We start from the raw sequence: 13,316 nt of genomic DNA on the forward strand, positions 1-13,316 counted from the left end.
GGGAAAGGCTGCTGACTAATGCCGCGGATCAATAGCGTTCCAGGGGCAGCCCGGGGTTCACATGCGGGAGGAGGAAGGAGGAGGAGGTCTGCTGCCCATGGCGGGAATTTTGCTCCCGGGGGCGCGCCCAGGCACACGCTGCAGCAGCCACAAGGCACAAGCACAGCAGCTCCTGGCGACCAGAAAATCCTCAAATCCACTGACCTGTTTTCCACAGTGAGCCACCTGTGGTTCTCCCACAGGTGATTCTTGCACCAGCTTTGCCCACGGGCACCAGCTTTCCGCTTTGACTCATTGGAAATAAAAACATTTAATTTTAAGTGCACACAATTATTGAAAACATTTTCTGGTTTGATCCTTGTTCCCTTCCCTCAGTACCTTATGCAGCCCTTTAGAAAACTCTCAAGCCAAGTCATCAGCACTTTATGTTTCTGTTTCCAAATACCTGCAAGACAAATACTTGTGGAGAAGGATCTTGGGATTGTTTCAGGATTAGTTCAGTATCATATGCTGCCTCTTACTTCCTCCCAAAAACATATTTTACTGTAATTATTTTAATTTAGTCTGTAAACAAAGGAAAACTGGGTGCAGCAGATATTTATATCTTCATAAACTTATTAGAAATCAAATTCCTGATTCCTCATTATTCTTCCCTGGGCCAGTTGCTGTGCTTGATGCACAGCCTGTGCTCAGGAGGTGCCTGCACCTGGGAGAGCTGACAGTCTCTGATAAAAGCACAGCCAGGGATTCCTGTTGGAAAACTTGAACCAGATCTGCCAGCAATTTATCCATCAAGTAATTTCAGGGCTTATGTTTGTGGAGCTCTTACTGTAGTGAGTAAATACCAGTTGTATTCGCATTCATATGTGTGTAGGTGTGTTCACCTTTACATTAATGAGTGTGTGTGGTCACACAGGGTCTTTAATGTGAACACACACACTCCAGGCACGGGGACACATTTTTCTCTCACTCTGCAGCTCATTATTGGTGCACCAGGTAAGGCTTCAATGACCTCTTCCAGGCTCTGCTTTTCCATGCCTATTGTGCTACCCTGAATGGGCTCCCTTCTATCGGCACAGAGCAGCAGCTGTTGAGCTCTGGGTCTTTTATGTCAAGTTGTGGGAAAGCTTTTGTGACACTGTTTCACATGTTCTCCTCAAAGCCTGTGGATTATCTCTGAGCCCATATAATGCCACCTCTGAAACCAATCTTGTCCTCTGTGCATCCCTCTCAGGGAGGTTTCCTGAAACAGAAACTCTGGAGCTAGGTCTCATTTCTCCAGTTCATTAATTGAGCACATGAAGAAGTGCCAGTCCTGTGATAGGCAGGGTAGTGTTGCTAGAGTCAATTCCTGTTTCTCTCTTGCTGCTTTCCTCTGATTCTCCACTCAACACCCAGATAAAAACTACATTAATTTAATGGGAACAGTCATGCCAACCTCACCCTCCTTGCACTTGGGAGTGGTTGTGCACTGGCATAGTCAAGGGGTCAGTGCTCAAAATTTCCTCTCCACCAGCATCCAAACTAACCCAGAGCCTGCACCTGAGGAGACTGAATGCAAAATAATTTTGTGTGGTGTTCCACTTTTGCTGGAGAGGCTGGAAGCCCTACATACTTAAACTGGGTGTGATAATAAGAATTACAATATTCAATGTATTTTTGGGAGGTGAACTTATGAAAATCTCACCTGGGTGGGAAATCCATTGAGGTTCCTACATCCCCGCTCTGTAAATTTTAAATTTAACACAAATTTTAAAGAATTGGAAATAAAAACATTATTATTTTCTCTTTGGTTGCACAAGTTTTGAGGGGAAAAATTAGCCAATTACAGAATGAGTTGGAAGAGTTACTCAAATTAGATGTTTAATTACCCAAAATGATGCTCTGCTTTAGCTGGAAATCCTAAAGAAAGTGGTAACAAAAATTCCTCCGTTATAAAGTTTGCGGAGTCTGTGGACTTTATATGAGGAAGTTATATTTGGAACTACACATCTATTCCAAATACACACACTACTGGACAGAAAGCTCATTAGGATCCCAAAATACTGGATCTGGGTGTTTGAAACAGGACATCAACAACAGCCTTGCCCCAGAATCCTTGCCAGATGTTAACCCTTTAGAAAGCCTTAAGGATACTGCTGCTTTCCCAAGTCTGGAGAGATGCTCCCTGCTCCCAGTCCATGCTAACCAGATGGCCTTTTGGGAGCAGGGGTTTTCCACTGAACACAAAGCAGAGCCAAGCACCGTTGCTAATGTGGTTTGTAGTCAGGCACACTTCCTTTGTGACAGGAGGGAATATAGCTAAGGAATGGTGTGGGAAACTCTGGAGTTCGCAGACTTCCACAGACGCATGTTAGTAAGTAATTCAGAAGGGAGCAGGGGCAGAGATGAACTGGGAACAGGAAAGATGGCAAAATGTGGGTTATTTAGTTAGTGCCAAGTCCTGCAGAGCATCCTGAGGGAAAATAAAATTGGTCCAATCCCAAGGGCCTTTCTGGGATCCCCACTGAGGCCAAGAGATAATTAAGTCTCCAAGATTTGCTCTGCAGATTTTGTACCTCTGGAGCTGTTTCCTGATCTCTGTAAACTTGTAAATACAAATTACCTCCACACCTACCTCAGAATTTATCTAAACCTAATCAAAAATTGCATTTTCTCCTGCCAAATACCAAAACAAGAATTGGGTCTGTTGTTTCCCATTTCTTTCCTCTGCCTGGTATTGCTAGTATAAAACCTGACTGAGTTTTCTTAAAAGCCAGGCTCAGCTCCCATAGCTCCATATGGGTCATACAAAACTCTCACAATACTCTCATGGTCCACAGGAATTGCTGTGTTTCCTTGGACATATTGGACAGATTGGGGAGTTAAAGAGGCAAACAGAGGATGTGGCTGAGAATTCTCAGTGCAATCTAACCCACCTCTGCCACTTCCAGTGGGACAGTTGCCTTTGACCTGACTGGTGGATGAACAAGATTCTGCTGTGCAGCTCCTTTCCCTTTCATTTCCTCACAGCCCCTGCCTGTTTTTCCTCCTAACCCTTCTCTGCATTCCCTCCCTGTCCTTCCCTGTTCTGCTGCTTGGCTGGTGCAATTTCTGTCTGCCTGCACAGCTTCCTTCCCTTTTTTTCCTTTTTCCTCATGGTTTACTTTCCCTCCATGCAGGTTTTATAATCTGATTTTTTGATCTGTCACTCCTTTCCCCCTGCCTGTCACAGGCAGATGTGGTTTGAGGACAGGGGTGTCTCAGAGCCCCGCAGCCATGGTGAGTGTGGAGTTTCCTCCAGTTTCCCACACCACTCTCCCATTCAGGGCATTCAGGCGCAGGATAAAGGAAGTGTGCCATGCTACAAGCTGAATTAGAAATGGTGTTTGACTTTCCTTTGTACTCCACAGAAACCTTGCTCTGGGCAGACCATCTGCATAGCCCTCACCATGGAGAAAACCATTGATCAAGGCCTGTCAGCCCAGCTGGGGGAACTTGGGAAAGTAATTCCTTGTGCCACTTCAGTTCTTTAGGGCTTAACATCTGGCTGCAGGGGGAGGTGACTGGTTGAGGGTTTAACAGTTGTGCTTCCTTTCAAGTTTGGGATGCTGTTTTGATCCCAGATAAGCCTTTCTGAAATCCTGATTTTAATAACATGGAAAGCATCCAGAAGAGTAGGAATAATGCACTGGCTTTGCATTTTCAAAGTGCTTTACAAATACCAGTTAATGAATTCTCAGCGACCTCTTCCATGGGTGAGGATGTATTATTAGCAGTGTTTTACAAAGGCGGGAAAATGAGACTGAGAGGAGAAAATCAAGATTTCAAACAGGCTACAGGTTGCAGGCTTCTATGGCCAAGACGCTGTTTGAGACATCTGGTTTACAAAAATGCTCATCACCCACTTTTGTTTTAGTTAGCTCTGGCATGTTTGAATGGGGCCAGCCCCGCTGCTTGTGGGAGGACTTGGATTTCTAGGCTGGACTGCACTCACAGCCATACACCACTCAGATAAGCAGATACCAAAGTTCTTCTTTGCCCTCAAGTTCAGCAGCAGTGTTTGAAAATGTTGGTTAGTATAATTTTTCTAAGCCCATGAAACAGCTGGAAAGGAAGATAAACTCAAATCCCCAATCAGGAAATACTTACTGTTGCGTTCAACAGAAAATAATTCCATCTCTCCAGAAAGTAAACTAAGTTTTAATTTGCTTATTGTTACTCCTGCAGACCTGCAGCTGTGCTTAGTCCATGGGCAAGTCTGTCTGTTGGCACCATGGAATTCTGCTCTGCTGCTTCTCAGCAGGTATGGTTATCCTGGGATTGGAGTTCCTCAGGGAGGGAATGCAGTGTGCCCTGAAATATATGGACTCCTGAGGAAATATGAGTAAAGCTGACAACATGCCTTCCTCTGTGCATGGAGATGAGTGCACTCAACCCTGCCCATGGCCAGGCAGCTCTTGTGTGTTCCCCTCTGCCAGTCCTTTGCCTGGCTCAGGGCCAGGTTATCCACCTCCTGAAAAGACCTTCTTGCTTTTATCTGACACCATCTCTTCATTCTGCTGCCAGCTGAGAGTGGCAAAGATGTCTCTAAAACCCCCCTGCCTGGCAGGGCAGGTCCTCACAGGAGCCCCAGGACACTTTCCCCAGTCCATTGTGCTCTGCAGCTGGTGACTGATGGCTGCCAAGCAGAAGAAAATGGGTTCCAGTGGGAGTTTCTACCCCAAAACTCATCCCAAAATGGAGACTGAGCTCAAGGGAAGGGGAGTAATCCACTGGGGCATAAGGGAGAGTCAGCTTCAGATTATAAACTTGTTCCCAAGGCAGGGACAATCAAACGAGGCTCACGGGACACCCAGGAAGCCTGTGGCTCTTATCTCCCACCAGTGCCCCCAGTGGCCTCCGAGTGATTAAATATCTGCCCCATGCAGCTGGGATTAATTGCTGCTTCTATCAGGGGAGAGGTGCCTGCTCTCCTGTCTGGCACGGACATATGAATCCTCTCTCATTAATGACAGTAAATAGTTGCTGGGGCCAGACTTCAGGAGTCACATTCCCTATTTCCAACCTGCTCTGCTGAAATATCCTCTCTGCAGGATACCTGTTCACTGCCAAAAGCTTGGCAGCACTGTTTGCTGAGTCTTGTGACTTTTATCAGGAGACTCATAATACTTAGGGCCTTCAGTAGGACTTGACATCCAAGCTTGATAATTCTATAAGGAGAGAAAATTAATTCTATGAATCCAAAGTCCAAATGCTCAGTTAAAAAAAAAAAATCCATAAAAATGCTTTTATTTTTATTGGAAACATCAGATTGTTTTTGTTAAACCTCTGTGATGTTTAGCCTATTTCTTCAAAGAAAGGTTCCTCAAAGCTTTTTGACATTTGAAAGGCTGGCAGCACTGCTAGACCTGCAGAGGTGGGGAGCCCGTTGTAAGGGCTGAATGCCACCATCTCCCACAAAACCCACCCAGAACCAAATAATTACAGAAGTGTATGAACCCAGCAGCTTCTGTTTGCTGCCCCCACTGCATTGTCAGTGACAGTCTGTTCCCCTCCTTGGCCAGGACAGGAGAGGTGACTGATGGGGAGTTCCAGAGGACTTTCAGGGAGCTCTAGCAAACTCAGCACTGTCCGGGATGATTGGGAGAAACCTCAAACCCAGCTGGCAGCATGTGGGAAATCCCTCAGCCCCACTCCAGAGATGGGGAACAGCAGCATTTCCAAAATCCCCGGTAACTCAGCACTGAGCACCGTGAGCCCTGGGAAGGAGAGGATACATCCAGGGGCTGTTTTATCCAGGTTTGGAAGGAGGAGGGTGGTAAACACAGAACATGGTGGCTCCCGCCAAGCATGCTCCCAGGGCAATGTGTTCCTTTGAGACATAATTGATTCCTGCCATCAGGCACCAGCCTGCTCTCCCCCAGGGTCAGCGCTTTCCCACATCCAACCGCATTATCCCGAGACCATGCCTTTTGTACAACACACTCCAGCTATTCATGTGCAAAGTAGCTGTAATCCCCAAACCTTTCAGAGTCAATATACCAGGAAATAATAAATCCCTCTTGTGCACTCTTGAATATGCCGAGAGGTGACTTGTGGGAATTTCAGCTGGGCAGAAAAATAATAAATTCTCCTTAATTTTTAATTATTTGTGATGTTCACTGTAGAAGGACTATGTCATTGAGGCATGACTACTTGGAGGTCACCACACAAGCAGCTATAGAAATTGCTTTTGCCTCTAACAACCCTAAAAATACAGATCAAGTTGTCTCGGGTGTTTCTTAATGATCAAAGTCCACTTTCCTTCACTCATGCACCTGGGAATGGCAGTATATTAAACATTCTGGATCTGAAGAAAAACTAATTAAAAAAGGTTAAATCTGTGAAGAATGTATTTTACAGTATTAAGACCCTTTTTTTAGTGGGTTCTGATGTCTCAAGAAGGCAAGATAAGGCCATGCTAATGACGTTTAATGGAATATTTCATACAATAGTTCTAATAACAGCATAACCTTTTCCCCTGGAAGAGGAAGATTTCCCTTGACTCCCATTCCATTGGTTCACATGCAGAGTTATGATTTCCCTGTGGGAACAGAAGCAAGTCTGAATAGTAAGTTTTACATGGTTATTTTTTTATATATTGCCTTCCAGACAAACAATTTTTATACTATTTTCTGTGTAGAATGTCATGTCACTGAAAGACCCTGAGCAGAGTATAATAGGCAGGATTAGGGTTAGGGTTGGGGTCAGGGGCAGGGGAAGGGTTAGGGGCCTGGGAAAAGGGATCTTCTGAGACAACAAAGGAAGCAGTGGCTCCTCAATTAAGAACTGTCACAGCATCATTAGGGGTCACCTCAAACAGGTCTTTTCACACCTTGGCCAAGAGCCTCCAGAGAAGCTGTGAGAACATGAGGGTGTTCAAGGGATGTGCTAACAGTGCAGGGATTTCTGGTGCTGAAATGTGTGAATCTTAACCTTTAAGACAGGGTCCACCCATCAGTGACATACAGACCTAGTAGTTTACCAGGGTTCATCATTTGGAAGAGCATTCAAAGATAATATTTCCCACTCAGGTGTGTCTGCCCAGGACACTGGCAGTGTTATCACTGCTGTGTTCCTCAGTGGTGCTGCCACCAGCACATTTGCCATTAAACTGAGATCAGAGCTGGTTTGATCCTAATCTCCCTCCATTTCCCTAGGTAAAAAAGCTTTCCCAGCACTGCTTCAAATAGACAGGGAGAAAACAAACCCTTCTGCAAGACAGGGAGAAGAGGCCGTCTCAGCACCCCTAGCACTGCTGCTCCTCCACTCTGCTCCCTGAGGTGCTCCCAGGTGATGCCAGAAAAGCACAAGGGCCACATGAGCCCCATCCCCACCTCTCACCACAGGCACAGATCAGCTCCCAGTTCCAGGACAACTCTGTGGAAGAGCTCAGCACCACTTGGCCATTTCCCAGAAGAGCAAACTGGGACACAGTAGAACAAACCAGAGCCCCAGGATAGCCTGAGCTGCAGCTCAGCTCAGCATTCCTGCAGCCACTTCTACATGAACTGGTGTTCCTGCCCCTTGTAACCCCTTTCTCCCCATGCACATGGTTCCCGGAGAAGCCCCTGGATGGTGAAATGTGCCTATTTCAGCCTTCCTGGGTGAAAAAGCCACAGAGTTCATGGTGCCCCAACACAAGCTCTGCTCCACAAAGGGGTTAGCACCAGGCTGTGTGGGTTTGGATTTCTCTGCCTTTCCCATACTCTTCCCCCATTGATAACATTTCTTGCTGGGACAATAGAAGTGTGCCTTGCAACTACTCCCGACATTAGTGACGGTGCTTGAGCGTGAATGATTTAAAGGGAAAGAATCCAACTCCCAAAAGACCATCTGGCTATCAGTTCTAATACAGCAATAAAGGTCAGGGGTTCTCAGGAGTTGGGAAAAAGATGGTTTTTGACACTGAAGAGTCTTCAACCAGCTTGGTCCATGCCTACCTGTCAGCTCCTGCAAGGTCTGCCAGCATGGCTCCCGTGCTAGGAAAGGGATACCAGCCCCTGGAGCAAGGCCAGTTAGAGAACACAGGAAAAAAGGCGACACTTCATTAAAGCTGGCAGAAGCTGGGGCATGGTCTCTGAGCTGTGTCTTATTTTGTATCATAATCCTTTGACTGCTTCAAAGTGTTCATGAGATGTCTTCCCTCCTGGCTTTCCCACAACGCAGGGAATAAAGGGCTCCAAGGACAACATCTGCCCTTCACAAAGAACAGAGTCCATTCAGGCCGCTACAATGAGTCCCACGTCGCTGCCTATTGCAGTGACACCTCCCTCCTTCCTGTCAACTGCCCCATTACCCTCGGGCTTCATTGCAGCACTTCCAAGCAAGAAATTCTTTGGTTTTCTTACCTCACTGCACACTTGCCCCCTCCCTTGCCACTGTCCAGATGCTCGGCAGAGGAGCACACCTCTGCCTGGGGCACCCCGGGCTGGACCCACACATGGCAGGATGCAGCACAGCTTTCCTCAGGTAGCTTCTGGCTTATTTTTGGTGCTGCCTCGAGGGCTGTACCCCATCAGATATTTTACAACACAAAATCAGAACTGACCTCCAGTGCCCTCACGGCTTCGATCTTTCTCTTGCCTTTATCACAAAATAAATGGTTGCTTAATTCATCCCAGTGTTTCCACGCAGATAAAAGCAAGCAGCAATTTTTCCTAATAAAAAAATGAAGTGGGGATGATGTGCTGAGGGTTACACAGCAGGGCAGATACATGGTGTCTGAGATCTGACATTCAGAACATTCACACTCGCTCCAGAGAGGTCAGATCAGAACCAAGCACACCTGAAACCTCAGCAAGAAGCAGAACCAACCTCCTTGCTGAGGGCCAAAGATGTGCCTGGGCTGCTAAAGCCCATTCATGGCCCACCTCTGGTTTCCCAAGACTTCCCAGGATTCTGAGTTGAGCCTCATGCTATCCTTTAGCCCATCTTAACCATCATTCCTGAAAATGTCTATATGGAGGAGATAGGTGAGAAAAAGGAAAAGCAAGAGCAACAGGGGTGACTGCATGGCCCAGCTCTGCTGGGAGGTGTAGGCTGTCCTTGGTGGGAACAGTGGTGCAACAGGCTCACAGACCCTGGTGTGTTATGAGGAATTGAGAAAGTGGGGTTATAATTCTCTAGTTATTCTTGCTGTTGATCCAACAACCATTTAGAAATGTCCTGCAAAGAAATCTGTGGTCACACTTCAGGTCCCCCATTAAAGTGCAGTGACTGGATGGACACACAAACACACACACAGCTCCCCCCGGCTCTGGGAAGGCCAGAGATGTCCCTGGGGATGTTGATCTGAACCCTAGCAGGGCTGCCCTCCTTTTCCCACCTTCCCCGAAAAGCGTGCCTCTTCTGCGCGACGACTGTGCCTGGCACATGCGGGGCCTCAGGAATGCCATTGATCCCAGCCCAACCAGCTGGAGGCTCGGTGCTTTCCCAACTCCCCAAGCTGCACAGTCCACCAGCAGCGTGGGCAGAAGGTTATGGTCCCCGGGGCATTGGCAATCAATGTACCATGCACTAATGGATGCTTCCTCTATTGTCCCACTGCGGGCCTGGATTGGCTGCGGGGTTGTGGGAAACACCGGAGATCCCGACACTCACGTATCTGCCCCGGCTCCCCGGATATAAATAGAGGTAGTTGGGGGCTGCCAAAGCATCGCCTGACGCTCGGCACAGCAGCTGGCTGGGGTCTGTGCCCAGGGCTGAGCGCTCGGAATGGCTCCCAGCAATGCTCTCATCATCCACATGGAGGAGAAGCTACTGCCAAGGGAAAAGAATAAAGTAAGTATACCCGGAGGGGATTGGAAAGGTTGGCCTGCCCTTAGCTAATAAATATGACATGAGAGAAGAGGGGGAAGTGGTCTGGGAGAAAGCAAATATGTTAAAGAGAGATAAGGAGGATGTTTAAAAATTGAGTGGGGAATGGGTGGGCAGTATCACATAGCTCTTCTGCCAAAAAAAACCATCTATGAACATGGGTGTATCAGGGCATCAGAGGGGAAATTGAGTCAGGTCTCACAAAATCCCTGTCTGCTCTGTCTCTCACAGCTGAGGAAGCCGGTAGTGGAGAAAATGCGCCGGGACCGGATTAACAGCAGCATTGAGCAGCTGAAACTGCTCCTGGAGAAGGAGTTCCAGAGGCATCAGCCCAACTCCAAACTGGAAAAAGCTGACATCCTGGAAGTGGCTGTCAGCTACCTGAAGCAGCAGAGCCAGCTGCAGGACCAAAAAAGTGAGTGCAGACCAGGTATTGCACACCTGGACCTACTTCCAGGGCTGTGCCCTCCCAGATACCCCGAGGTGAACAGGGGCTGGAGCATCCCAACCCCAGGCTTATGAAAGTCACTACACAAATCACTGCCCCATGTTTTGGTCATGATTTTAAGTGCTGCATTTTCTTTTCTTTCTCTTTCAGCATTCATCCACAAGAACCCAGAGCAGGACTTTAACAGCGGGTACCTGCGGTGCCTCAAGGAAGCAATGCACTTTCTGTCCTACTACGAGCCCAAAAAGGAGACCCAGGTCCAGCTCATCAAGCACTTCTGCAAGGCTCAGCTGGGTGCAGATGCCTGGTACTCTCCATCTCTGTGTGGCTCCCTGCTGTCTCCCTGCATGTTTCCCAGAAAACAGCCTGCCCAGAAGAGCATGGCTGCTGCTCCACCTATCTGGAGACCCTGGTAGACCTGCTGAACTTTATTCCCACATTTTGCTACAAAAACTAGAGGGACCTGTGGTTTATTAGTTCCTCTTTGAAGTAGGAAACATTGTTTTCCAAAAGTGGGTGGAGGGTGCAGTTACTGTTTTTCTGTCACCAGAAATGAGGGTCACTAGGTGTTTTCCCTTCATAGTGAAGGACTGTGGGTATATCTTGCAGCAAAATTGTTGCTTTAATTGGTGGCTCCTGGCCAAAGACAGGACCAAGTTCTGTGGTGATTTAGAGAGCAAATACCCTTTGGTTTCCATCACAGGCTGCTGAGTCTGTGGCTGTCAGTGGAAATCTTTCTGCTGACTGCCTGGGTCATAGGTTCAAGTGCTCCATTGTCTCTAATGTATTGACATTCCTCAAGAAGGAGCTGTTTGGAGAATGTATTTTGTATCATAAAGAGAGGATTGAGGTTTTCCCTTTTGAGTGAAAGATGTTAAGAAATGCTGATTCTTCTGAAGCTCCTCTGCTATTTTTAGTGTTCTTCTTACAGAAAGTTGTGATGATCACAGAGAGCTCAAGGGACAATTCTCTTCATGTTACTTTGTGCTGCTCTCATTTGAGGTATAATTGGTGCCTTTTGTAAAGGAAATACCTCTGCTATACCTTAAGGAAAAGGGGGAGGAAGGGAGGAAATAAGTACTTTATAATCATTAACTGAGCATGCTAAGGAGTTTAAAAAGCTTTTATAAAGTTGTGATGTGTTCATCCTATGTGATGTTCAACTTGCATGTCTTCACTGCACAATACAATAAAAATTGTTTTAGTCATTAATGCTTTGCTTTGGAATGATTAAAACAGCTGTCACTGCTGGGCTGGGTGCATGCAGACTCTCCTGTGGTGGGGAAGCCATCCAGAAGTGTCAGTTCTGAACCCTTCACTCCAATACATGAAATATATCTATGAAATTCCTTTGGCAGAACAGGATTTCAGATCCTGTAAGGAAGCAACCACTGGAAAAATTATCAAAAATCAAAATGGAAGTGAAATTGAAGTGAGGTGCTGAGAAGTGTCAACCTTTCAGATCTAACAGCAACCTATTCAGCCTCCAACAAATCACTCATTCCACAGTTGCTTCATTTCCCCCACCAATTTTTCCATCAAGCTGAGATCAGCCATGTGCTTTCTGCCTGTTTGGGAAGGAGTATTGTGCAAATTTTCCAACAATTTCCAAAGAGTTTGGCATCTGCCTCAGCCTGGAGATCTTTGAAATTACCTGCAATGGGTTTAACTAATTTTTGCTTAATTTTAATTTTTAATCTTAATTTTATGATGCAAATTGTGTTAGGCTACCTTTGCTAAAGTGAAATTAGCCCACATATGACTAAAAGTATAATTAAATAGGAGGAGACTGAGGAAGCATTTCCACTCCTAAATTATTTCCTTTTATTTTACCTTTTTTTCAAAATAAATCTGCACAAATAATCATTTCACAAAACTATTCTCTAACCACAGGAATTCATATTTGGGTTTATAACAGTGAACACTCTCCTTCTTCCAGAGATGAAAAGCAAAAAACACATTTGGTCAGCAATCCAAGTTTCCTCAGATTTCCTGGGAAAGGTGCCCTTGAAAAGCTGCATTTCAAGCCCTCAGGATTTTCTCCCAAACAAAAGGAAATACTGAATACCTGATCTTGTCAAAAGCACTGAGCAACCTGAGCTTTGCTCAGCTGACAGATCAACCTGCATCCAACACTGAACCTGCCCAGTCCTTGTTCAGTTTGTGGTGAAATCCTCTGTTAACCACACAGAAAGGCCCCAAAAGCCAAACAAGCCAAAAGCCTGCTGTTCTGCCTCATTTTGGGCCATGGATCATTTTGGCTCTTATTTGTGCACAGGCTTGTTGAGTGCTCTTCACCTCTCTGCCAGTGTAGTGCAAGGCAGGGTTTGGTACACGTCTCTACCAGTGCTCCAGATTTCTTCTTTCTAATGAACTGCTAAATAATTCACAAGAGATATTTTTAGGTTTTATAGTTGCTTAGTGAGCTGGAAGAAGTCACTTCAACCTTGCTGTGCTCATCTTGTCCTTGTCAATTAGCACAGGCTCCTGAATCCCAGAAAAATTCCAGCTGTTGTCCATGCCTGTGGGGTTTTAAATCAAGCCTAATTAGGGTGGTTTGGGGGAGTTCAGGCTCAACTGGAGTGCCATGTGCCCCAAAGCTCACCCCAGCCTGATGTGCACTGCTGGGAACAGAGCCACACATGGCACAGAACAGGCTGCTGCTCTTCTGGGGATGGGTTTCCACCCAAGGAACCATGTTGGAGGGTCACAGCTGACAACACCTCTGCAGGTTGTGTAAAAACAATGTAAGGGAGAGAAACAGTAAAGCCTCCTCCCTGGGTAGTGGGAAGGGACTTAAACCCCACTGGAAAAGCTGCTTTTTGTGGTCCAAGGAGTCAGATCCACCATGGTGCAAGTGCTCTGCTTCTGCTTTTCATCATGCACAGACTTGCCCCTCTGGGCTTTAATTTACTAATTACCCCAGAGCTAAAAGCCAGACCTCCAAGCCTGCCTGGCCCCTGCACAGCAAAGGTTATGTTTAAAATTTATTAATTATTATTAATAAAGCTTCTTACTGCTCCTCCAG

General features: G+C 46.4%; 1 protein-coding gene across 2 annotated transcripts; it reads left to right on the top strand.

Annotated features, from left to right (window-relative positions):
* Positions 1-9,622: 9,622 nt before the first annotated feature.
* LOC107213496 (transcription factor HES-5-like) lies at positions 9,623-11,500 on the top strand. Of its 2 annotated transcripts, XM_015647990.3 has the most exons (3): positions 9,623-9,804; positions 10,072-10,255; positions 10,439-11,500. In XM_015647990.3, exons 1-3 carry the CDS (start codon positions 9,739-9,741, stop codon positions 10,702-10,704), a joined length of 516 nt encoding a protein of 171 aa, XP_015503476.1. In that variant the 5' UTR covers positions 9,623-9,738; the 3' UTR covers positions 10,705-11,500. The 2 variants fall into 2 exon arrangements, with proteins under 2 accessions (XP_015503476.1, XP_018864273.1); XM_019008728.1 differs by lacking the exon at positions 9,623-9,804 and having other exon boundaries at positions 9,834-10,255.
* Positions 11,501-13,316: the final 1,816 nt, after the last annotated feature.

Source organism: Parus major, chromosome 21 (assembly GCF_001522545.3).
Source record: "Parus major isolate Abel chromosome 21, Parus_major1.1, whole genome shotgun sequence".
Taxonomy (NCBI): domain Eukaryota; kingdom Metazoa; phylum Chordata; class Aves; order Passeriformes; family Paridae; genus Parus; species Parus major.

What these genes read in the sequence shown, in the direction of transcription:
- LOC107213496 (XM_019008728.1), top strand. Translation starts at nt 9,946, where the DNA reads ATGGGTGGGCAGTATCACATAGCTCTTCTGCCAAAAAAAACCATCTAT. An exon ending in CCAGCTGCAGGACCAAAAAA is followed by an intron (nt 10,256 to 10,438) that starts GTGAGTGCAGAC and finishes TTTCTCTTTCAG; the next exon opens with CATTCATCCACAAGAACCCA.